Source organism: Mobula hypostoma, chromosome 20 (genome assembly GCF_963921235.1).
Source record: "Mobula hypostoma chromosome 20, sMobHyp1.1, whole genome shotgun sequence".
In the NCBI taxonomy this organism is placed as follows: Eukaryota; Metazoa; Chordata; class Chondrichthyes; order Myliobatiformes; family Myliobatidae; genus Mobula; species Mobula hypostoma.
This window is the reverse complement of record NC_086116.1, coordinates 475,678-501,968: the sequence shown is the minus strand read 5'-3', so window position 1 is coordinate 501,968 and position 26,291 is coordinate 475,678. Positions and strand designations below refer to the sequence as shown.

Here is a 26,291-nt window from a genome sequence, read left to right as displayed (position 1 = left end):
TATAGAACAGACTGTGGAGGGCGGGGAGCGTATAGAACAGACAGCGGAGGGCAGGGAGCGTACAGAACAGACTGCTGAGGCGGGGAGCGTACAGAACAGACTGCCGAGGGCGGGGAGCGTACAGAACAGACTGCCGAGGGCGGGGAGCGTACAGAACAGACTGCCGAGGGCGGGGAGCGTATAGAACAGACTGCCGAGGGCGGGGAGCGTATAGAACAGACGGCGGAGGGCGGGGAGCGTATAGAACAGACAGCGGAGGGCGGGGAGCGTATAGAACAGACGGCGGAGGGCGGGGAGCGTATAGAACAGACGGCGGAGGGCGAGGACTGTATAGAACAGACTGCAGAGGGCGAAGAGTGTATAGAACAGATTGCAGAGGATGGGGAGTGTATAGAACAGACTGCAGACACTGGGGAGTGTATAGAACAGACTGCAGAGCGTGAGGAGTGTATAGAACAGACTGCAGAGGGTGGGTAGTGTATAGAACAGACTGCAGATGGTGGGGAGTGTATAGAACAGACTGCAGACGGTGGGGTGTGTATAGAACAGACTGCAGAAGGTGGGGAGTGTATAGGCAGACTGCAGAGGGTGGGGAGTGTATAGAATAAACTACAGAGGTGGAAACAATAGAATACTTTAAGAAGCATTTGGATAAGTACATGAACGGACAGACAGAGCCGGGGATCCCAACCTGGAGTCCACGGACCCCTTGGTTAATGATAAGTCTCCATGTCATAGGTTTAGAGGGATATGGTCTAACTGCAGGATATTGACTGGGGGTTGGGGTGGGGGGGGGGTAGTTGCAGGGTGGGCACCAGAGTCAGCATGGACTGGTTGGGTAATGATCGTCCAACTATGCTGTGTTGCTCTAAGACTCCTTGTTTAGTGTAACTGGATGTCTGATGGACAGTGGGCTGAAGGTACAGCTTCTGTGCTGACTAACTCTGTGACCATTCCCCACTTACCGGATGGGCATGACAAACTCGTGCGACATCTTCACACGATGCTCCATACTCCATAGCCAAGGCTGCTTCATTGATCATTTCCCCAGCACCCTGGAAACAAAGAAAGCTTCTGTAACTACAGAGCAGAGGAGCTGCTGGTTAGATCATATTGACACAGAGGGTTTTCATACTCACAGGCCCAAGGATGTGTGCTCCTAACATCCTGTCGGTTTCCTTATGGCTTAGAATCTTCACCAGACCATCAGTGTCATTGTTGGTCTTTGCTCTGCTGTTAGCAGCAAAAGGAAATTTCCCAATTTTGTATGGAATCCCCTGTGAGAGCAGAAAGCATTATATATTACAGAGATTTCACACACTTAGTTGGGTTTGTAGTTGTGAGCCTGTACAAGTTTGTAGTATGTGCACACTTAATGCACAGTTCATCATTTTGCAACTAACTTAAGAGTGTGGGAGTTGGACACTCTGTACAAAGCAACCTTTGTTTTTTTCTGCTTCTGTATGACCAGATTGCTGATGGTTTTGCAGGACACCTCTATCCTGGGGCTTTGGTTGGTTCCCACATGAATGTTGCAACCTATTCCTACTCTGACGTCTGTCCTTCAGCTCCTGCACATCTGGATGACGCCTAGCATTACCCTGCAAGGAAGCAGCTCATCCTTCATTGCAGCATCTCAGAAGCTGCCAGATTCGATCATTTCATATCAAAACCACTGGTGTTATTTTTCCTGGTAGAAGCTGTACAGTAGATCTTTCACCCACCTCTTCTCCCTCCTCCTCCCCCATCCCCCAAAAACAAGAGAGGTGTACAACAAAGCTTTTAAAAACCTACAGAGAATGACTAAAAGAATCATTAGAAGGGAAAAGATGAAATATGAAAGCAAGCTAGCAAACAATATCAAAATGGATAGTAAAAGCTTTTTCAAGTATGTAAAAAATAAAAGGGAGACGGGAGTGGATAGAGGACCACTAGAAAAGGAGGCAGGAGAAATAATAAAGGGGACATGGAAATGGTAGATGAACTAAATGAGTATTTTGCATCAGTCTTCACTGTGGAAGATTCTAGCAATGTGCCAGATGTTGAAGGGTGTGAGGGAAGAGAAGCAAATGCAGTTACTAATACAACAGAGAAGGTGCTCAAAATGCTGAAAGACCTAAGGGTACACAAATCACCCAGACCAGACGAACTGCACCCTCAGGTTCATCTGCACTCCACTCTTTAAGAAAGGAGGAAGGCAGCAAAAAGGAAATTATAGACTAGTTAGCCTGACTTCATTGGTTGGGAAGACGTTGGGAGTCAACTGTTAAGGATGAAGTTATGGAGTACTTGGCAATACAGGACAAGATAGTACAAAGTCAGCATGGTTTCCTTAAGGGAAAACCTTGCCTGACAAACCTGTTTGAATTCTTTGAGAAGATTACACGTAGGATCGATAAAGGGGATGCAGTGAATGTACATGTGGACTTTCAGAAAGCCTTTGACAAGGTGCCACACATGAGGCTGCTTACCAAGGTAAGAGCTCATGGTATTACAGGAAAGTTACTGGCATGGTTACAGCATTGGCTGATTGGTAGGAGGCAGCGAGTGGGAATAAAAGGATCTTTTTCTGGTGGCTGCCAGTGACTGGTGATGTTCCACAGGGATCAGTTTTAGGACCACTTTCTTTACGCTGTATATAAATGATTTAGATGATGGAATAGATGGCTTTGTTGTCAAGTTTGCAGATGACACGAAAATTGGTGGAGGGGCAGATAGTGTTGATGAAACAGATAGGATGCAGAAGGACTTAGAGAGAGATTAGGAGAATGGGCAAGAAAGTGGCAAATGAAATACAATATTGGGAAATACACAGTCATGTACTTTGGTAGTAGGAATGAACATGCAAACTATTTTCTAAATGGGGAGAAAATCCAAAAATCTGAGATGCAAGGGACTTGGGAGTCTTTGCACAGAATACCCTAAAGATTAACTTGCAGGTTGAGTTAGCGGTGAAGAAGGCAAATTCCATGTTAGCATTCATTTCAAGACGTCTGGAAAATAAGAGCAGGGGTCTGATGCAGAGGCTTTATAAGGCACTGGTGAGGCTTCACCTTAAGTACTGTGAATAGTTTTGGGCCCCTCGTCTTAGAAAAAATGTTCTGGCGGAGGAGGTTAATAAGGATGATTCCGGGAATGAAAGCGTTATCATATGAGGAAAGTTTGATGGCTCTGGGACTGTACTCGCTGGAATTTAGAAGGATTGGTTGGGGCGGTGGGGGGTGCAATTTCATTGTAACCTTTTGAATGTTAAAAGGCCTGGACAGAGTAGATGAGGAAAGGATGTGGAAAGGTGGGGGAGTCTAGGACTAGAGGGCACAGCCTAAGGATGGAGCAGCGTCCATTTAAAACATACGTGGAGTAATTTCTTTGGCCAGAGGGGGTGAATTTGTGAAATTTGTTACCACAGGGAGCCAGGTTACGGAGAGAAGGCCAGGGAATGGGGTTGAGGAAAGGAAAAAAGGATCAGCCATGATTGAATGGTGGAGCAGACTCGAAGGACCAAATGGGCTAATTCTGCTCCTATATTTTATGGCCCACAATGTTGTGCTGACCATCAAACCCTGCCTCCCATATAAGCCCCCACCTTAAATTCCTCCATAGTAGTCTCTTAAACTTCACTAGTGTATCTGCCTCCACCACTGACTCAGGCAGTGCATTCCACGCACCAACCACTCTCTGAGTAAAAAACCTTCCTCTAACAGCCATGTCCTCTTGTATTGAGCAGTGGTGCCCTTCGGAAGAGGCGCTGGCTATCCACTCTATCTATTCCTCTTATAATCTTGTACACCTCTATCATGTCTCCTCTCATCCTCCTCCTCTCCAAAGAGTAAAGCCCTAGCTCCCTTAATCTCTGATCATAATGCATAATCTCCAAACCAGGCAGCATCCTGGTAAATCTCCTCTGTACCCTTTCCAATGCTTCCACATCCTTCCTATAGTGAGGTGACCAGAACTGGACACAGTACTCCAAGTGTGGCCTAACCAGAGTTTTACAGAGCTGCATCATTACATCGCGACTCTTAAACTCTGTCCCTCAACTTATGAAAGCCAACACCCCATAAGCTTTCTTAACTACCCTATCCACCTGTGAGGCAACTTTCAGGGATCTGTGGACATGTATCCCGAGATCCCTCTGCTCCTCCACATTACCAAGTATCCTGCCATTTACTTTGTACTCTGCCTTGGAGTTTGTCCTTCCAAAGTGTACCACCTCACACTTCTCCGGGTTGAACTCCATCTGCCACTTCTCAGCCCACTCCTGCATCTTATCAATGTCTCTCTGCAATCTTTGACAATCCTCTACACTATCTACAACACCACCAACCTTTGTGTCATCTGCAAACTTGCCAACCCACCCTTCTACCCCCACATCCAGGTCGTTAATAAAAATCACGAAAAGTAGAGGTCCCAGAACAGATCCTTGTGGGACACCACTAGTCACAATCCTCCAATCTGAATGTACTCCCTCCACCACCACCCTCTGCCTTCTGCAGGCAAGCCAATTCTGAATTCACCTGGCCAAACTTCCCTGGATTCCATGCCTTCTAACTTTCTGAATAAGCCTACCGTGTGGAACCTTGTCAAATGCCTTACTAAAATCCATACAGATCATATCCACTGCACTACCCTCATCTATCTGCCTGGTCACCTCCTCAAAGAACTCTATCAGGCTTGTTAGACACGATCCGCCCTTCACAAAGCCATGCTGACTGTCCCTGATCAGACCATGATTCTCTAAATGCCTATAGATCCTATCTCTAAGAATCTTTTCCAACAGCTTTCCCACCACAGACATAAGGCTCACTGGTCTATAATTACCCAGACTATCCCTACTACCTTTTTTGAACAAGGGGACAACATTCGTCTCCCTCCAATCCTCCGGTACCATTCCCGTGGACAACGAGGACATAAGATCCTAGCCAGAGGCTCAGCAATCTCTTCCCTCGCCTTGTGGAGCAGCCTGGGGAATATTCCGTCAGGCCCCGGGGACTTATCCATCCTAATGTATTTTAACAACTCCAACACCTCCTCTCCCTTAATATCAACATGCTCCAGAACATCAACCTCACTCACATTGTCCTCACCATCATCAAGTTCCCTCTCATTGGTGAATACCGAAGAGAAGTATTCATTGAGGACCTCGCTCACTTCCACAGCCTCCAGGCACATCTTCCCACCTTTTTCTCTAATCGATCCCACTTTCACTCCTGTCATCCTTTCTTTCTTCACATAATGAAGAACGCCTTGGGGTTTTCCTTTACCCGACTCGCCAAGGCCTTTTTGCTCTTCTCAGCCCCTTCTTAAGCTCCTTTCTTGCTTCCCTATATTCCTCAATAGACCCATCTGATTCTTGCTTCCCAAACCTCATATATGCTGCCTTCTTCCACCTGACTAGATTTTCCACCTCACTTGTCACCCATGGTTCCTTCACCCTACCATTCTTTATCTTCCTCACTGGGACAAATTTATCCCTAACACCCCGCAAGAGATCTCTAAACATCGACCACATGTCCATAGTACATTTCCCTGCAAAAACATCATCCCAATTCACACCCGCAAGTTCTAGCCTTATGGCCTCATAATTTGCCTTTCCCCAATTAAAAATTTTCCTGTCCTATCTGATTCTATCCTTTTCCATGATAATGCTAAAGGCCAGGGAGTGGTGGTCACTGTCCCCCTGATGCTCACCCACTGAGAGATCTGTGACCTGACCCGGTTCATTACCTAGTACTAGATCTAGTATGGCATTCCCCCTGGTCGGCCTGTCCACATACTGTGACAGGAATCCGTCCTGGACACACTTAACAAACTCTGCCCCATCTAAACACTTGGAACTAGTCAGGTGCCAATCAGTATTAGGGAAGTTAAGGTCACCCATGATAACAACCCTGTTATTTTTGCACCTTTCCAAAATCTACCTCCCAATCTGCTCCTCTGCATCTCTACTGCTACCAGGGGGCCTATAGAATACCCCCAATAGAGTAACAGTTCCCTTCCTGTTCCTGACTTCCACCCATATTGACTCAAAAGAGGATCCTGCTACATTACCCACCCTTTCTGTGGCTGTAATAGTATCCCTGACCAGTAATGCCACCCCTCCTCCCCTTTTTCCGCCCTCTCTATCCGTTTTAAAGCACTGAAATCCAGGAATATTGAGAATCCATTTCTGCCCTGGTGCCAGCCAAGTATCTGTAATGGCTACTACATCATAATTCCATGTATGTATCCAAGCTCTCAGTTCATCACCTTTGTTCCTGATGCTTCTTGCATTGAGGTACACACATTTCAGCCCTTCTACTTTACTGTCTTTACACCATTTATTCTGCTTCTCTTTCCTCAAAGCCTCTCTGTATGTTAGATCTGGCTTTACTCCATGCACTTCTTTCACTGCTCTATCGCTCTGGGTCCCATCCCCCTCACAAATTAGTTTAAACCCTCCTGAACCATGCTAGCAACCTTTCTAGACTTGGCACATAACACTTGCTCCACCCAAACAATGAGGCAAAATCATTACCATTTTCTTCCAGAGACCTTCAGAGAACTTAAGACCACCACACAGTACAGGCCCCAGGGCCTTCACATGACGTTGTGCTGACCTTTATAACCTGCTCTAAGGCCAATCGAACTTTTCACTCCTATATCACTTCCCATCCCTTCCAAATTATGGAAGGAGAGGTCAAGATGAAAACCGGGTGGCCAGAGCTGAGATCTAGCAGTCTACAAACTACTTTGAGAAGTACAGAGGGGTTTATGGGATCAATGGGCATCAGAAAGCTATGAGCAATCCCCGTGGAGCTCTACACGGTTACTCTCCCACTATTACCTTTGTTTGTTTCTCCCATGCCAGCTCTTCCCAGTTCTTCAGAGCTCACAAAACATTGCTATTAGTCCGTTTAAGTAGATAACGTCAATTACATACATCAATACAGCTGAAGTCTGAGGCAAAGCACAGTCAAATATGAGGTGCTGGACAATACTGTCCACTGTCTGTCACGTGTACTAACAACCTCCTGGTGAGAGTGCAGAGGAGCTTCCCCAGTGACAAAATGCAGCATTTGAAACAAGCAGAGGGTGGGTGGGTTTGCTTCATTTCCCTTGAAGTGGAAGAAACGGGAGGGGAACACCTGATGGAGGCATACAGAATACTGACAACAGGCACAAATAGTGAGAAACTGCCATTACAGAGGCAGAAGCAGAGTTTTAAGAGAGGAGAACAAGGATTAGAGGGAACCGAGATCACTCAGAGGATGGTTGGTATGTTGATCACACTGTCTGAAGGGGTTACTGAACTGCCAGGGTACGTGACACTCTGGCCCAGGAGATGGTAAATGGGATCAGTATAAATAAGAACCCGGTGGTTGTCATAGACCTAAAGGGCCAAAGGGCTGTACAACCCAGTGACTTTAGTGTCAAATCATGGAAGCCATTCTCTACTTCTGGCACAGGAGGAGAAACCAGAGATCCATGAGCCAGTCCTCATTTGGGGATCAGAGAAGGAGAGGGTCAGCAACTTTAAATTCCTTACTGCGTTCTTTTCAGAGGATCTATCCTTGGTCTAACATGGAAGTGCCATTACCAAAAAGAAGGCCTCTCCTTTCTTAGATGTTTGAGAAAATTTGGCATGTTGTCTAAAACTTAGACAAACTTCTATAGATGCATGGTGCAGAGTATACTGACTGGTTATATCATGCCCTTGAAAGGAAAAGCCTACAAAACGAAGTGGATGCAGCCCAGTCCATCAGTCCACCCCAGGGCATCAAGTAGTGTAGCGGTTAGCGCAACACTACTACAGCAACTCTGTGACCATGTGGGATTCCTCCCACATTCCAAATACATTTGGTTAGTGAGTTCATTGGTCACTGGGCTGGAAGGGCTTGTAACCGCTGTATCTCTAAATCATCACAGGTGAAGCAAATTCCCCTACACTGTTGCAGGAGAGCAGCATCCATCACCAAGGACTCCCACCATCCAGGCCATGTTCTCTTCTCACTGCTGCCATCAGGAAGGAGGTACAGGAGTCTCAAGTTCCACACCACCAGGTTCAGGAATAGTTCTTATCCCTCATCCATCAAGGTCCTGAACCACAGTGGAAACTTCACTCACCCCAACACTGAACCAATTCCACAACCTATGGACTCATTTTCAAGGACTCTACAACCTAAGTTCTCAATATTATTTATTACATATTTATCTATCATTATTATTTTCTTTTTCTTTATGTCTTTGCACATCTTGTCTTTTGCACATTGATTGTCTGTGTTTGTGTGGTTTTTCATTGATTCTTGGGTGTTTCTTTGTATTTACTGCAACTGCCTGCAAGAAAATAACTCTCGGGGTAGTATATGGTGACATATATGTACTCTGATAATAGATTTACTTTGAGCTTTCTGGACTTGCCATTGTGGCCTAGCGCCAGTGAGATTCTAGTGCAGGAGTGGAGAGGCTTGGGAATAGGGACTGCTCCCAGAAGCCTTCTCTGGTCATCAACATGCTGACCAGACAGCAGGCAGTCAAAACCAAACATCATCATTTCTTAGGCTACTCCCCCCGCCATACCTTACACAAATGGAGGATTGATATTAGGAAGCATTTAACAGTGCCTGTAACCAAGCTTCTGATAGTTAACCTCATGGAGATCATCGGCTAGGAAGGGTCAAGAGGTCAGGAATACAGAAACAGCATGGATACAGGCCCTTCAGCCCGAGTCTGTGCCAACTATCATACACTATTTACCATAATCCTACAGTAATCCCATCTTCTTATTCTCTGAACATTCAGCAAGATTCTACCAGCCACCTAAGGGAAATTTACAATGGCAGCTGAATCTCCCATTCTTTGTCATCCCAGTCTTTGGGATGTGGAAGGAGATGCAAGCACCAAGGGGTCACAGGGTTCACACACACACCACTCAAAGTCAGGATCGAACCTAGGTGGCCAAAGCTTCGAGAGGGTTATGGGATCAGCAGGCATCGGACAGCTAGCAGCAATCCCTGTGGAGTCCACAGAGCTGTGTACTTGTTCCTTTGGTGGTGTATAGCAATGCTTTCAACTGGCACAGAAAGTACAATAAGGAAGTGTGCAGCCATATGATAATTGGGTACATGTTGGAACATTTCAAGAGAGAGTCTGACATTTATACAGAGAGTGGAACAATGCAAAGAAGTGGATTAATGCATTTCAGGCTGCAACAAGACAGGGAAATGCACACTATGCAAGCAGATGCTTGGCCTGTTCCATCACAACATCCTCAAAGGTTTTTACAACTGTCTAAATGTATCTGATAATCAGAGACGTTTCAGAGTAGTTCGAATAGATTTAAGTTATTAAGTATTTTAAAACATAACTAAATGATATCGTTAAAAAATTAACATTGAAGAGCTCGGGGATTTGGAATCACGGTCATTACCTCCTCCTTCAGCTGCTCTTCAGATTTTCCGACCCAAGCGACTTCCGGGTGAGTGTAAACGACAGAAGGGACACAGTTATAGTCAATGTGAACAGCTCCTCCAGCCATGCCCTCCGCACAGATGATCCCTTCATCTTCAGCCTTATGGGCCAACATGGGGCCAGGAATCACATCTCCAATGGCAAAAATGCTGTGCAAAGGAAGAAGCAACTCTCATCAGGGTTCAGGTTTACACAGTGAAATCTGTGTGGTTCAGACTGGCAGTACTAGTGAGCACACTGCTATGCCTTGATTTGTGCCAACACCATTCACATTTCCAATCAAGGACATGGGATACAAAAGTAAAGGCGATACGGACCTTGTTGCTAATGAGCTGGCATGTTTCACTTTCAGTCACCAATGATCCGTAACCCCACAAGCTCCAGACCTCGCTGGAACAGTTCACAAGCAGAGATCTGGCCTCTATGGCCAGCCCTAATGCAACACCCCATGGCTTTGTGACTGCTCCAAACAAAGGTATCTTCAAGCAACATACATCAAAGTTGCTGGTGAACACAGCAGGCCAAGCAGCATCTCTAGGAAGAGGTGCAGTCGACGTTTCAGGCCGAGACCCTTCGTCAGGACTACTATCTTCAATTGTGTTTAGACATCCCCGGTAAATTATTTCATAGTCAGAGTCATACTTTATTGATCCTGGGGTATTGCATTACAGCTGTTTTTAACTGCTTTTAAACATTTAAATTACCTGACAACTGTCGAGACTTTCTGCAGTGCTTGAGATCGTGGAGACAGTTGCTTGTGGAATTTAAGTACCAGTGAGTAGGGCCTGCCAGCACTTGAGATCATTTGGGTTAACAGGCACTTGGCAAAGGCCAATAAAAATAAGTTAGGTTATATGTGTGGACCAGCGTTGGAGTGGGAAGTCAAGGCTTTGGCTCAAGACACCTCAGCAACAAAAGGCACAGACTAAGGTAGTTTCTGGTAGGTTTCTTTCTTTCTTATTGCATAGTTAGAGCAGCGAGAAGACAATCAGGACAGTCGACTGCTCCTCTCACAGGACATGGGAAGACAGGGAGACCCCCAGTATCCTCGATGAAGTGCATCTAGCTGTAACTTCTTACAGACTGTGTTAGGGAACTGGAGCTGGATAAACTTTGGATCATGAGGAGGTAATAGATAAAAGCTACAGAGAGATAGTTATACATAATTTACAGGAGGCAGGTTGCTGGGTGAATGTCAAGCTAGGGAAAGGGAATAGGCAGGTAGTTCCGAGTACCCCTGTAGCCAAAAAACAAGTTTTGTTATGGCTACTATTGGGCGGGGGGGGGGGGGTTGGGGAACGTCCTACCAGGAGAAAGCCGCAGCAACCATATCTCTGGGACTGATTCTGGCTTGATGGCTTGGAAAGGAAAGGGGAGGGGAGGGGGAGAGAAGAATGCAGTGGTGGTAGAAAATTAAATGGTTAAGGAAACAGGCAGAAGATTCTGTGGACGAGAATGAATTTCCTGGATGGTATGTTGCCTCCCAGGTAACAGGGTCGGAAACATCACAGATCAAGTCCATTAGCATTCTCAAGGTGATGGGTCAGCACCTAGAGGTCGTGTGTGGCTCTGCAGAGTGAGTTCAGAAAGTTAGGTGCTGAGTTAAAGGACAGAACCTCAAGGCTGTGATCTCAGGATTGGTAACCATTGCCATGTGCTAGTGAGGCTAGAAATAGTAAGATAACATGTGGCTAAGGAGATGGTGCAGGAGGGAGGTCTTCAGATTTTTGATTCATTGAGCTCTTTCAAGGAAGATAAAATCTGTCAAAAGGGATGGTATGTATGTATATAACCTGTACAAAAGGGATGGTATGCACCTGAATTAGAAGAGGACTAAGATCCTTGCAAGGGAGATTTGCTAATGCTGCTTGGGGGTTTAAACTGGAGTTGCAGGGGGATGGGAACCAGAGTGTCAGGGCAGATAGTGGAGCTGTTGTGGGGACAGTAGATGTTTAGCCTACACATAAAGACAGGAACCAAAAGGTTGAGCATAGTGGGACTAATGCAAGGAGGTAAGGTGATGAGTTCAGCGCACGGACAGCAAGTTGAATTATAATAGTCCAGCCATTAGGGAGACATGGCAGGACTGGCAGTTCAATGTTTCAGGTTATGTTGTTTTAAGCCTGACAGAGGATGAAGTATTAAAGACAAAGGGATGGCATTACTCATCAGGGAAAATGCCATGGCAGTGACAGGGCTGACTGGAGGGCTCAGAATAGGAGGACACATGGGAGGAACTGAGGAATAAAAAAGAGACAGCCGTGTTAATGGGATTATAGACCTCCCAATAGTCAACTGGATTTAGAGGAATAAATCTGTAGAGAGCATACAGTTGTAAGAAAAATAAGGTTATGATAGCAGGTGATCTTAACTTTCCACATATTGAACTCCCACACTGTAAAAGGATTGGATGGGAGAGAGTTTCAAATGTGTTCAGGAAAGCTTCGTTAATCAATATATAGAGTTCCAACTAGAAAGAGAATGATACCGGACATCTTATTAGGAAATGAGAAAGGCAGATGACAGGAGTAAGTGTAGGGGAACACAGGATCTAGTGATCATAATTTCATTAGTTTCAAGAAATTTATGCAGAAGGGTATGACTAGTCCTCCGGTTAAAGATTCTAAATTGCAGAAAGGCCAATTTTGATGGCACCAGAAAAGGATGCTTAGTAAGTGGGAGGCTTTCAAAAGTGAAATATTGGGAGTACTAAGCTTGAATGTTCCAATTAGAATAAAAGGCAAGGCTAACAGGTTTAGGGAACCTTGGTTTGAGGCCCGGTTAAGAAGGAGGTACGTACCAAGTATAGGCAACTAGGAACAAATGAAGTACTTGAAAAGTGTGAGAAATGCAAGAGAACACTTAAAGAGATTAATCAGGAGGGCTGAAAAAAACATGAGGCTGCTCTGGCAGACAAGGTGAAGGAGACTCCCAGGGACAAGTACATCAAGAGCAAAAGGATGGCCACTTGCTCAGATGCAGTGGCCTCTCTGGGTCCAACCAAGGATGTAATTATTTGTCCGTTAGCTCCGACATTGCTGGTTTTCATTCTGCAGGTCTACCCCAATAATGAATTGGTGGAGCTGAACTTAGTCATGTATCATGTTGCAGCCTGCTTCAGCTACCCAGGGAAGAAGGCATCAGGCAGTGTTACGTTGTGACCATAAGGTCCTGTTGGACACTAAGGCCCTCCATTGATTGGCACTGACCATGGATATTGCGTCCCAGCTGTTTACGTGATATGCGAGCCAGGGCAGTAAGGTATGGAGAGGAAGCTGTTGTCCATATAGCAGGCTTCCCCTCTCCACGCAGTTAATGAATCCAAAGAAACAGCGGAGACCGATACAGTTTGGCACCGGCAACATCGATCTTAATGTAGGACTCCCTTAGGGACTCTAGCTCAGGATTTTTCCTCGGGGTTTACTCTCAAAGCCTTCCCCATGAGTGGGTGTAGCCACACGTCAGTGGAGGTTTGAGATCAGAGTTTTCCTTCTCCTATATGGGCTGCCAACCAAGGCTGAGGAGCCCCATCTGCCCAAAGCCACTGGTTTTAAGGTGCCAGTAACTTGCCTTTGCCCCTTCACTTGTCAGTAGAAACAGCTAAGCCACATGTGAAGGCCAGGAGCTGGACTTGGTTGTCAGAGGCTATTTGAGACATATGTCATTGGGAGCATTTATTAGGTAGTGGGAGCTTGTCCCGTTACCACCCCGGCTACAAAAACCTTAAAAAGCCTGTTGGACACTGGTAATGTAAAATACTATGAGTCTGATTCATTAGCGAACGTCACGGCGGGGGAGCTGGTCTCATCCATGCTGCAGGTTTGCCTGTTGCAGCCTCTGAGGAAGGGGCACTGGAGTTGGCTGTGTGCTGATAGGTTGGTGGCTGGCCCCTCCTGGTGGTGCTGCCCTCCAGTGTTTACTCAGTGGAACACAAGCTGGATTGCGTTTGTCTGCAACTGCATTGCTGGATATGGGGAACTGCTATGTGCTTGTTCTGCCGAAACGTGGCTCCAGGACAACATCCATGTGTCATCAATCTGCAGGCCATGACACTCGGATAGGGTAGATTATCTTTAAAATATCTTTCCCTCTGTTTTTCTGCTATCATAATTATTTGTGCTATATGTTCTGGGTGTGACTGTTTGTTTTGTTTTGTACTTTGGCTCCAGAGAAATGTGGCTTCATTTAGCTGATCACATGTCTATAGTTGAATAATTGAACTTGAACACAGAACATAGAAATCTACAGCACATTACAGGCCCTTCGGCCCACAATGCTTTGTCAACTATGTAACCTACTCTAGAACCAGCCTAGAATTTCCCTACAGCATAGCCCTCTATTTTTCTAAGCTCCATGTACCCAAGAGTCTCTTAGAAGACCCAATCGCATCCGTCTCTACCACCTTTGCTGGCAGTGCATTCCACACACCCACTACTCTCTGTGTGGAAAAACTTACCTCTGACATCCCCCTTGTACCTACTTCCAAGCACCTTAAAACTATGCAACACACATAAAAGTTGCTGGTGAACGCAGCAGGCCAGGCAGCATCTCTAGGAAGAGGTGCAGTCGACGTTTCAGGCCGAGACCCTTCGTCAGGACCTTAAAACTATGCCCCCTTGTGTTAGCCAGTTCAGCCCTGGGGATAAAAAGCCTCTGGCTACCCACACGATCAATGGCTCTCATCATCTTATGCGCCTTTATCAGATCATTTTTCATCCTCCGTCGCTCCAAGAAGAAAAGGCTAAGTTCACGCAACCTATTGACATAAGACATGCTCTCCAATCTAGGCAACATCCTTGTAAATCTCCCCTTGCACTCTTTCTACAGAATCCACATCCTTCCTGTAGCGAGGCGAGCAGAACTAAACACAATATTGCAAATGGGGTCTAACTAAAATCTTATATAATGTAACATTCCCTCATGGCTCTTGAGCTCAATCAATCCCACGAATAATAAATGCCAACACACCATAACCCTTCTTAACAACATTGTCAACCTGCACAGCAGCTTTGAGTGTCCTATGGACATGAACCCCAAGATCTCTCAGATCCTCCACACTGCCAAGAGTCTTACCATTAATATTATATTCCGTCTTCAAACTAGGCTTACCAAAATGAACCAATTCACACTTATCTGGGTTGAACTCCATCTGCCACTTCTCAGCCCTGTTCTGCATTCTATCGATGTCCCGCTGTAACCTTTGACAACTCTCTAGACTATTCACAATAACCCCAACTTTTGTGTCATCAGCAAACTTACTAACCCACCCTTTCACTTCCTTATCCAGGTGTTTATAAAAATCACAAAGAGGAGGGGTCCCTGAACAGATCCCCATGGGACACTACTGGTCACTGTCCTCCATGCAGAATACAAATCATCTACAATGCCAATTTTGGATCCACAAAGCAAGGTCTCCTTGGATCCCATGCCTCCTTATTTTCTGAATGAGCTTTGCATGGGGAACCTTATCAAATACCTTGCTGGAATCCATATACACTACATCCACTGCTCTACATCCATCAACGTGTTTTGTTTTGTTGAACTTGAGACAAAGTTGGTCCACTTGAGTATTAGGTGGTCATCTATGAATGGAGCTAAAAGAGATGGGGGAGATCTTAAATGGATTCTTTGCATCTGTACTTACTCAGGAGATGGACAGAGTGTCTATAGAACTGAGGCAAAAAGGCAGTGAGGTCATGGACCATACACAGATTACAGAAGAGGATGTGCTTGCTGTCTTGAGGCAAATTAGAGTGGATAAGTGGACTTTATCTACAAGGACTTCAGTAAGGCCTTTGACAAAGTCCTGCATGGAAGGCTGAATCAGAAGGTTCAGTCGCTCAGCATTCAGGAAGTAGTAAACTGTATTCAATACTGGCTTAGCGAGCAAAGTCAGAGAGTCGTAGTAGATGGTTGTCTCTCTGACTGAAGGATTGTGACCAGTGTGGTGCTGCAGTGACTGGTGCTGGGTCTGTTGTTTATCATCGATATTGATGATTTGGATGATAATGTGATAAACTGGAGCTGCAAATTTACAGATGACACCAAGATTGGGGGTGTAGTGGACAGCAAGAAAGGTTATCAAAGCTTGTAGCGGGATCTGGACCAGTTGGAAAAATGGCAGATGGAATTTAAAGCAGACAAGTGAGATGTTGTACTTTGGGAGGACATATCAGGGTATGACTTAAATGATGGAGCATTTGGAGTGTGGCAGACCTACGTGATTTGGCTATTTATATCCAGGTCCATAATTCTTAGAAAGTGGTGTCACAGGTAGATAGAGTTGGAGAAAGAACTTTTGGAACATTAGCCTTATAGGCCACAGCATTTATGAAGTGAGCAGAGGTGCTGGGATGTTATGTTGAAGTTGTATAAGATGTTGATGACCAACCATGATCACCAGACCCCATAAGACCATTAGATACCAGGGTGGAACTCACTGCTGCATTCATGGCTTGTTTTGAATCTGCCCCCTTTTCATCAGTTCTAGGCTCAGTTTCAGGTTCACTATTCACAGTAGTCCTGGTAGCGACGAAGCTGCTTCTTTAGCTGGAGAACGAATTTGTGATCCCGTTTTGTTCACACCTTTACCAGCGATGTAGCCTTGTATACTCCCCAAACACTGAGACTGCAACAATCTTTACTTGCCTTTCAATAAAGTCAACCATGTTAAAGTAAACTTATGGTTGTGCCTTTCTTACAGTTCGTACACCGTCCAACTCTATTCTTTTCTAAGTTCATCGGGCAATTAATTTTCCACAATCTTCATATTAGCTGGCACGTTCAACTCATGCATGCCTTGCACATCTTCCATTCCACTGCAACAACTTATAAGAGACTGTAGTCTTGAAGAGCTTTTGTGTCTCTGATTTGACATGTGGCCATGAAGGAGTGCTTTCCATGTAAGCTGAAGTAATTTTGTGCTCATCACCAAAATGTTCCTGTAGTAAAGCAGAGTCCTTTAGATATGCTTCCTCCTGATCAGTCCACTGGCAACTTTTAACAAGCTCTCTAGGGTAACCTCTAGTGTACTGTTCCAGAAAATAGAGACAGTCACCATAACCTTCAGTCCTGTCTTCAATGCTGTTTTTGAAAGCCCTCAAATGAAGGATACTGCAATGTGTTGTTAAATCACTATGCTTGATATTTCCATATGGCTTCCAGCACGGCACTTAGACCTTTATCATCTAAAACGAGAGTGTCTTCGTACAGTAAATCAATATCTCAGAAGTATCCTGTGCTGTTGGAAATGGCACAGGTTCAGAGTGCCTCCTTGGTGCAGACTGACAGTGAGCACCCTGAACTACCCCGTGGGGTTCAAACTCGTGATTCATAGACTTTTGATTCTCAAATGTATCCACCTTGACATTGAGTATGCTGAATTTTCTGTTCCATGTCAGCATAGGAACTCTCACCAGGAGCTGCCTTGCTGAAACACGTTTAGCACCCATAGCACTTGAAACTCTTAGTACTTTAACTCTGGCCATCCTGGATGCAACTTCTTCCTCAGCTTAAGCTGCTCCATTTTCCTTTGAAGTTGCTTTTCGCCTCTTTGAAGCTGTTGCATTTTTTTCTTCCAAAGTGTGTTTATCCCTCAACAGCCATTGTCTTACATACAACTCAGCTAAATCAGCCTCCATTCTAAAGTGTATCAGAGGCACGGGATGTGATGCATGTGTGTTAGAAACGCTGCCTTCTGCCTGTTCTCTGTCTTTGTAAATATTTTCAATTCCTTCAGGTAAATGACCTTCAACATTGCATGATTGTTTAATTTTTCTAAGTCTTGGCTTCAAGCTCACTGCTTCCAGCTGAACTCATTTTGTCTTCCATATGTCTACGAAGGTTCTCAGTCATCCAGGTCATTGTATATCAAGTAGTAGTAAATCAAAGCCACTGAACTTGCTGTGTTGTCTAGGAGATGCTTCGCCATTCATCCGCACCACACTCACTCCACACCACATCCAAAATTCCAAGGACTTTATCAAGGTTATATGAGGTTACATCTTTATTTACATCCGTGTCCACTTCAGAAGCTATCAAGACAGTAAGAAAATGGTTACGTCAGGCTAGTACCCTGGACAGTAGAACCACACTCCACTCGGATCTACTCAACCTTTGACTCAACACTACCTATTTCAAATACAAAGATATCTTCTACAGGCAGAAACACGGTTGCACCATGGGTTCACCGGTGTCTCCTATTGTAGCCAAGGCATACATGGAAGAAGTAGAAAGGACAACCTTGAATACCTTCCATGGAACATCACCCAGTCATTGGTTCAGGTATGTGGATGACAGCTTGGTCAAGGTCAAAATCCATGAGGTGGAAGCCTGCACAGAATACATCAACTCGGTGAATATAACATCAAATTTACACGAGGAGACGTCAAGAACAATAAACTGTGCAGTACTTATCAAAGAAAATGGACATCTCGATGTTGAAGTTTACAGGAAACCAACCCACATGGATCAATACCTACAGTTTGACTCTCATCACCCATTAGAACAACAAGTTAGGGGTTATCAGAACACTACATCACCGCGCCAAGAATGTGTCACCAACATTACAGCTAAAGACAAGGAACGCAAGTATTTGAGAGAAGCCTTGAAGGTTTGTGGCTACCCTGACTGGACCTTCATCAAGACAGCTACAAGAACCAGCAGGGACATCAGTCCAACAGACAGAGGTAAGGAGCAAGCAGACAGAAAAACATAGTCATTCCAAATGTAGCTGGAGTTTCAGAGAAACAGAAGGATTTTCAACAAACTCCAAATCCCTGTGTTTTTCAAACTTATAAACACGCTCAGGTAGAAACCTGTCCAGCCCAAGGATCCTACACCCAAACATAAACAGAACAATATTGTATATGCTATCCAATGCAATAAGAACTGCACAGATCTGTATATCAGCGAGACAAAACAACCACTTCACAAACGGATGACCCATCATAGGAGAGCCAACACCTCAGGTCAAGACTCGGCTGTATATCTACACCTGGAGGACAAGGGACAAGTTGCACTACCTTGGTTTACAAAGTATTATTTTACCTTGTTCCTCCTCATTGGGTAATGAATATTTTAACAATATTCAAGACAATCTTTTGCTGTATCCTCGTACATGTGACAATAATGAATCAATGCCATGTGAGGAGATAGGAATTAGAAAGGGCCTGTACTGTCTGAGATGACCTCACAGAAATGTACAACTTTCTTCTGAGGCGCAGCAAGGGAGATGAGGAGTGATAGTTCCCCTGCCTGAGATGTCTAGAACAAGGAGTATCTGCCAAACTGCGAGGGCTCACCGATTCAGGATAGAGATGAGAAGACATTTCACCAGCCAAAGTGCAATGAACCTTTGGAATTTTCTACCTCAGAGCCGTGGGGGGCGGGTCCTTACTAACACCGCAAGTAGGCTTAGGCCAAAGAGCTAACTGAATTGCTCAATCACCCACTCCTGCCTCTGCTTCTGTCAGGAATGACTTGTTAGTGTTCAGAACCCCTAACCGCTGAAAAAGAGAGCAAGTCATTGAGCCATGGTCAATGAGCCAGGCACTCTCATTGAACTTTGTGCCCAAGTTTCAGACCTGACCACAAAATGACACACACACAAAATGCTGCAGGAACTCAGCAGGTCTGGCAGTATCTATGGAAAAGAAGAAAATGTCGACATTTAGGGCCAACACCCTTCACCAGGACCAAACTCGGAGGCACTCATTTATTCAGAGTGCTCGCAGGAGAATGCATACCCATCCCTACAGTACCCAGAGCTCACGGCAACATTCCTGAAATAATTGGCTATTGCTACTGATCCAAGAATACACTAGCCATCTGGCAACGTGACTTACTTTGGAATTTTTGTTTGAAATCGGTTGTTGACCTGGATCCGACCTTTCTTATCAAGTTCAATCCCCATCTCCTGCAATCCCAGATTTTCTGTGAAGGGACGGCGTCCAATGCTGACCAGCAAAACGTCACAAGTGAGCACATCTGCTTTTCCACCGGCTGCAGCCTCAAAACTAGAGGGAACAGATGTGACACTTTAATCAATGTCTGTCACTACATGGCTCTCCAATTTAGTAATTACCACACAGCCTGAATCTAATCCACACAAATGCTCATTTCACACATACCTCACATCAATCTTTCCATCAGCTCTTTTTGTCGCTGCTGTAACTTTTGTGTTAAGCTTGAACTTTAAACCCTGCTTCTGAAGAATGCGCTGAAAGTTTTTTGAAATTTCCATGTCGATCCCAATTCCCCCAACGTGTCCAAGGAATTCGATAGCTGTCACTTCCGAGCCAAGCCGTTGCCACACAGAGCCCTAGAAACAACTGCGGGTTACAGCTCTGACACAATGCCCTTTCAGTGCTGATGCGGGACTTAACATAGTACCAGCACTGGTTCACTTATACTCAGCAGAATTGCAGATCATGACACACCCAGCACAAACTCACAGTGTAGACTCTTGAACAGAATGCTTAGGCTTCCTGGTAGTGCATTAAACCACATATTGCTCAATGACTTAGAGGCAGAAGGAAGTGGGAAGGTACATGTTGCTTACATGTGTCCTAGACTGGAAACAAATCCAAGTGCTCCTGGTCAAAGAGATAAGCTTTCAGATAATCTGCTTCCTTCTCTTTCAGAAGTATAAAGGGTATTTTTTCAACGCACCCAGAAATCATTGTGTACACAGATGTACAAAAATATAAGATTTTCCCCACACTGGAAGTATCTAAAGCTAGAGGATGTCAGTTTGGAGTGAGGGATAGGGGATTTAGAGGATATCAGGGGAAGAAATGCTTCTCTGCCTGGGGGTGGTCCAGGCAAATTCGCACTGCATTAAAGCATCTGGACAAGCACTTCAAAGGACTCTTTGCAACTCATGTTCTCAGTAAGTTTTTATTTGCACACTGGCTGTTAATAGTCTTTGTTTATGTATAGTTTGAATAAATTCCATTGTATTTCTTCATTTTCCTGTAGATGAATCACAAGTTAGTATACACCAATAAATACACTGATAAAAAATTTTACTTTGACCTTTAATCACTAAGGCACGGAAGGTGATTGGTGATAAGACAGGATTAGTGCAGAGGGGTAGTACTGGTATGTATATGTGCGCAAAGGGTCTGCTTCTGCATTGCTCTTCTCTCATGACTCAAATTTATATGGTGGCAAAGAATTTTACTGCTGTACCACTGAGAGCATACTCACCAAGTGCATCTCAGTGTGGTATGGCAATTGTCCCGTATTGTACCGCAAAGCACTCCAGTGTGTGGTGAAAATTGCCCAACAGATTATCGGCATCCAATTGCCCACCATTGAGAACATCTACCATAAACGTTGCCTGGGCAGGGCAAAAAGCATTATGAAGGATGCATCTCACCCTAAACATGGACTTTTTACTCTCCTCCCGCACCAGCAGGCACAGGAAGAGCTTCTTCCCTGAGGCTGTGACCCTGCTGAATCTCACATCACAGCGCTGAGCAGCATTGCACCCATATTGTACTGTCTCAGTACTTTTATATTTGTGTGCTGTAGCACTTACTTTTTATTCACAGCTATTTTGTAAATAACACTTCTTTGCATTTCTGGTCAGATACTAACTGCATTTCATTGGCTTTGTATCTGTACTCGGCACAATGACAATAAAGTTGAATCTAATCTAATTGGCAAAAGGATTTCTTGTGCTGACTGATATAAACTTACTCCACGGTTAATATAATTCTTCTCTGCTACACAGCCTACAGCCCTCTAACTTTCTTACATCCGAGTGCCTATCTAAGAGTTGTTGAAATGCCCCTATTGAATCTGCCTCCACTACCACCACCGGCAGTGCAGTCCAGGCACTGCTCTCTTTGCAAAAAAAAATCTATATCTGACATCTCCCTAAACTCCCCCCCGCGCCCCACACTCACCTTAAATGAAGTTTTGAACTAGAATTCATGGCCTGGAAGCAGGGAATTAGATAAAAAGATGAAGCTGAAGAAAACTGCAGGGAAGTAGGAATAATTGCTGAGTTTCACCAGACCAAAATCTGATGATTTGCTTCTGTACCATCCTATGATCAGACAGGTCCCCAGATCTGTGGCTCTGACATTATATAAAGAATATCTTTCACCTACAGTTTAGTTTCTTACCAGTTCAACGCCAATGACACCAGCACCAATAACTACCAGCTTCTCAGGAACCTGCTTCAAAGATAAGGCTCCTGTCGAAGACACAATGGTCTCTTCATCAATCTGTGAAAATACCGGAATAATGCCGTTAATTTGAAAGCACTGCAAGCATTCAGCAGGTCAGGCAGCATTGGTAGGAGAAGCAACAGTGTCAGTGTTTTGACCTGGGACACTTCCTCAGAATGAGGTAAAGAGTAGAGGAGTTACCAACTTTAAAATCATGATGGTGGGTGGAATGAGGTGCAAGACAAGAGTCCACATGACATTGTGGAGAAATTAGTAGTGATCTTTCCAGAATCACTAGACTCTGGATTGATTCCAGAGGACAGGGGAAACGTCATTACAGCTCAGGGGAGAATGCGGAGTTCAAATCCTGTACCTTCAATAAGGAGTTAGTACATTCTCCCTGTGAATCATGTGGGTTTCTTCTGAGTGCTCATGTAGGATAATTGGTCACTTCACATTGCCCCGTGATTAGGCTATGGTTAAGTAGGTGGGTTGCTGGGCGGCTTGGCTCATTGGGCCAAAAGAGCCTGTTCCACACGTCATCACTAACTAACTAACTAAATAAAATCTTTCAAAAGGTGGGGGATGGGGCCAGCAAAAGAAAAAGGAAATTACAGAACATAGAATAGTACAGCACAGTACAGGCCGTTCCGTCCACAACGTTGTGCCGACCCTTAGACCCTGCCTCCCAAATTATAGGCCAATTATCCTGACTTCAGTGGCTGGAAAGATGTTGGAGTCCATTATTAAGAATGAGGTTCGGGGTACTTGCAGGCACATGATAAAATAGATTAAAGTCAGCACGATATTCTAAAAGGGAAATCTTGTCTGACAAATATGTTGGAATTCATCAACTATATTACAGGTAGGATAGACAAACAGGAGTTAGTGGATGTCGTTTACTTGGATTTTCAGATGGTGCTGCACATGAGGCTGCTAAACACGATAAAATCCCATGGTATAACAGCAAAGATATTAGCATGGATAGAAGATTGGCTGACTGGCAGAAAGCAAAGAGTAGGAATAAAGGGGGCCTTTTCTGGTTACTGCCGGATGACTAGTGGTGTAAAGGCAGCAGGGAGAGGTATATGGAGGGCCAGATAGTGTTGAGGAATTGGTAATGGATAACTTCTTTTCACGATACATGTCAACAATTTGGATGATGGAATTGACAGCTTTGTGGCCAAGTATGCAGAAGAACTTAGATTGAGAGAACGAGCAAAGAAGTGGCTGATGGAATATAGTATGGTGAAATGCAAGGCCATGCACTTTGGTAAAAGGAATAAAGGCAGACTATTTTCTAAACGGGAAGAAAATTCGGAATCAGGGGTTTAAAAGGACTTGGGGAGTCCTCGTGCAGGCTTCCCTAAAGGTTAACTTGCAGGTTGATTTGGTGGTAAGCAACCCAACTGTAATATTAGCATTCATTTCGAGAGGACTAGAATATAAAGGCAAGGATGTAATGCTGAGGCTTTATAAGGTATTGCTCAGACTGCACTTGGAGCATTGTGAAATTTTGGGTCCCATATCTAAAAGGAGAGGGTTCAGAAGTGGTTCATGAGAATGATTTCAGTGTGTTAATGCATGAGGAGCGTTTGATGGCTTCGGTACAGTACTCACTGAAATTTAGAAGAATGAGGGGAGATCTCATTGAAACCTATTGAATATTGAAAAGCCTAGATAGAGTGGATGTGGAGAGGATGTTTCCTACACAGGGGGAGCCCAGGATAGAAACATAGAAAATAGGTGCAGGAGTAGGCCATTCGGCCCTTCGAGCCTGCACCGCCATTCAGTACGATCATGGCTGATCATCCAACTCAGAACCCTGTACCAGCCTTCTCTCCATACCCCCGATCCCTTTAGCCACAAGGGCCGTATCTAACTCCCTCTTAAATATAGCCAATGAACTGGCCTCAACTGTTTCCTGTGGCAGAGAATTCCACAGATTCACCACTCTCTGTGTGAAGAAGTTTTTCCTCATCTCGGTCCTAAAAGGCTTCCCCTTTATCCTCAAACTGTGACCCCTCGTTCTGGACTTCCCCAACATCGGGAACAATCTTCCTGCATCTAGCCTGTCCAATCCCTTTAGAATTTTATATGTTTCAATAAGATCCCCCCTCAATCTTCTAGATTCCAGACAGTATAAGCCTAGTCAATCCAGTCTTTCATCAAATGAAAGTCCTGCCATCCCAGGAATCAATCTGGTGAACCTTCTTTGTACCCCCTCTATGGCAAGAATGTCTTTCCTCAGATTAGGGGACCAAAACTGCACACAATACTCTAGGTGTGGTCTCACCAAGGCCTTGTACAACTGCAGTAGTACCTCCCTGCTCCTGTACTCAAATCCTCTTGCTATGAATGCCAGCATACCATTCGCCTTTTTCACCACCTGCTGTACCTGCATGCCCACTTTCAATGACTGGTGTACAATGACACCCAGGTCTCGTTGCACCTGCCCTTTTCCTAATCGCCACCATTCAGATAATAATCTGTTTTCCTGTTCTTCAGAGGGTCAGAGGGCACAGCCTCAAAATAGAGGGACACTCCTTTTGAACAGGGAAGAGGAGGAACTTCTTTAGCTCGAGGATGGTGATTATAGAATCCATTGCCACAGGTGGCTGTAGGGGACAAGTCATTGGGTAAAATTAAAGCAGAGGTTGATCAAGTTCAAATTTATTGTCATCTGACTGTACATATACACAACTAAACAAAATAATGTCCCTCCAGACCACAGTGGACAAAACGGTTATCACACAGCACATAAACCAAAATATTACCATAAGTAAGTTAAATTACAATTCAAAATGAATGTAGTGCATAGCACTGGGACATTCTCAACGGTGCTTCTGTATAAAGTAGTGGGAATGGGGGGTGGGATAGAAAGTGTAGATGTTGCTGTGCCTTGTTGACTAGTGAGGTGGTGTTGTGGATGCAGGTTAGATAGTCCATTATGAGAAGACCAAGAAACTTCGTGCTTTACCCATGCTTTCCTGAAGTCCACTTTGAGACTCAGGTTGACCCCGCACCACATGACAAGCCTCTCTACCTCCTCCCTATATGCCAACTCATCATTGATGAGGCCAATCACTATAGTTATCATCAGCGAATTTGATGATGTAGTTTGAGCTGAGTCCGGCAGTACAATTACAAGTCAGCAACAGGTTAAGCCCATGTTGTTGCCAACTGGGACTGACTGGGGTCTTTCTGTCAAGAAGTCCAAGATCCGGTTACAGAAAGTGTTGTTGAGTTTCAATGAGGACAGTCTGCCCAGCAGCCTCTGAGAGACGATCATCTTAAATGCCAAGCAGAACTCAATGGACAACATCTTGGCTTATAAATGGGCAGTATGAAATGGAGGGCTGAGGCCACAGCATCATCTGTGAACTGGTATGAGTAGTGGGCGAACTAGAAAGTGGGAATTTATATGATCCATTATCACTCAAAGCACTTTATGATTGTTGGTAAGTTCTCAATTAGTCAGGGTGTCAAAGGTTATGGGAAGAAGGCAGGAGAATGAGGTTGAGAGGCATAATAAATTAGCTATGATGGAATGGTATACATTGCATAGAGGTGGATAAAGATTTTTACTCCCTTGGATGTAAGAAATAAAATACAACTATCAAACTCCCGAGGCCTGACAAAGTGTATTCCAGGACATTGAGGGTAGCAATGAAAGGAATTTCTGAGGCTGAGGCAGAGATTTTGGCATCTTCCTTAACAACAGGTAGAGGAAGAAAAGGTTGACTGATGTTCAAAAGGCCTGTGAAGACAAGCCAGAGAACCACAGGCCAGAGTGAGCCCAACATCAGTTCTGGGGAAGTTACTGGAGGGGGTTCTGAGACACAGGATTTATTTGCATTTGGAAAATCACAGGCTAGTTAAGGACAGTCAGCATGGTTTTGTGTGGGAAATTGTCTTGCGAATTGAATTGAATTTTTTGAAGATCAACACTGGTGCACCTCAGTGGTGTGTGCTTAGCTCACTGCTCTACTCTCTATATACTGTGTGGCTAGGCACAGCTCAAATACCATCTATAAATTTGTTGATGATACAACCATTCTTGGAAGAATCTCAGGTGGTGACGAGAGGGAGTATAGGAGTTTCCCAGTGGAGTGGTGCCGCAGCAACAACCTGGCGTTCAGCGTCAGTAAGACGAAAGAGCTGATTGTGGACTTCAGGAATGGTAAGACGAGAAAACACATACCAATCCTCATAGAGGGATCAGAAGTGGAGAGAGTGAGCAGTTTCAAGTTCCTGGGTGTCAAGATCTCTGAGAATCTCACCTGGCCCCAACATATTGATGTAGTTACAAAGAAGGCAAGACAGTGGCTATACTTTATTAGAAGTTTGAAGAGATTTGGCATGTTAACAAATACACTCAAAAACTTCTATAGTCGTACCGTGGTTCTGACAGGCTGCATCACTGTCTGGTATGGAGGGGCTACTGCACAGGACCGAAAGAAGCTGCAGGTTGTAAATCTAGTCAGCTCCATGTTGGGCACTAGCCAACAAAGTAACCAGGATATCTTTAGGGAACAGTGTCTCAGAAAGGCAGCGTCCATTACTAAAGACCTCCAGCACCCAGGGCATGCCCTTTTCTCATTGTTACCATCAGGTAGGAGGAACAGAAGCCTGAAGGCTCACACTCAGTGATTCAGG

General features: G+C 44.7%; 1 protein-coding gene across 1 annotated transcript in view; it reads right to left on the bottom strand.

Moving 5' to 3' along the window:
- dldh (dihydrolipoamide dehydrogenase) overlaps nucleotides 1–26,291 on the bottom strand; it is a 55,641-nt gene that overhangs the window by 7,402 nt on the left and 21,948 nt on the right. The window contains exons 8-13 of the mRNA XM_063072227.1: nucleotides 21,588–21,689; nucleotides 19,581–19,771; nucleotides 19,296–19,466; nucleotides 9,410–9,599; nucleotides 1,140–1,277; nucleotides 966–1,055 (exon numbers count right to left, since the gene is read on the bottom strand). Coding sequence (XP_062928297.1) covers nucleotides 966–1,055; nucleotides 1,140–1,277; nucleotides 9,410–9,599; nucleotides 19,296–19,466; nucleotides 19,581–19,771; nucleotides 21,588–21,689 — 882 coding nt within the window. The remainder of the gene's footprint in view (nucleotides 1–965; nucleotides 1,056–1,139; nucleotides 1,278–9,409; nucleotides 9,600–19,295; nucleotides 19,467–19,580; nucleotides 19,772–21,587; nucleotides 21,690–26,291) is intronic.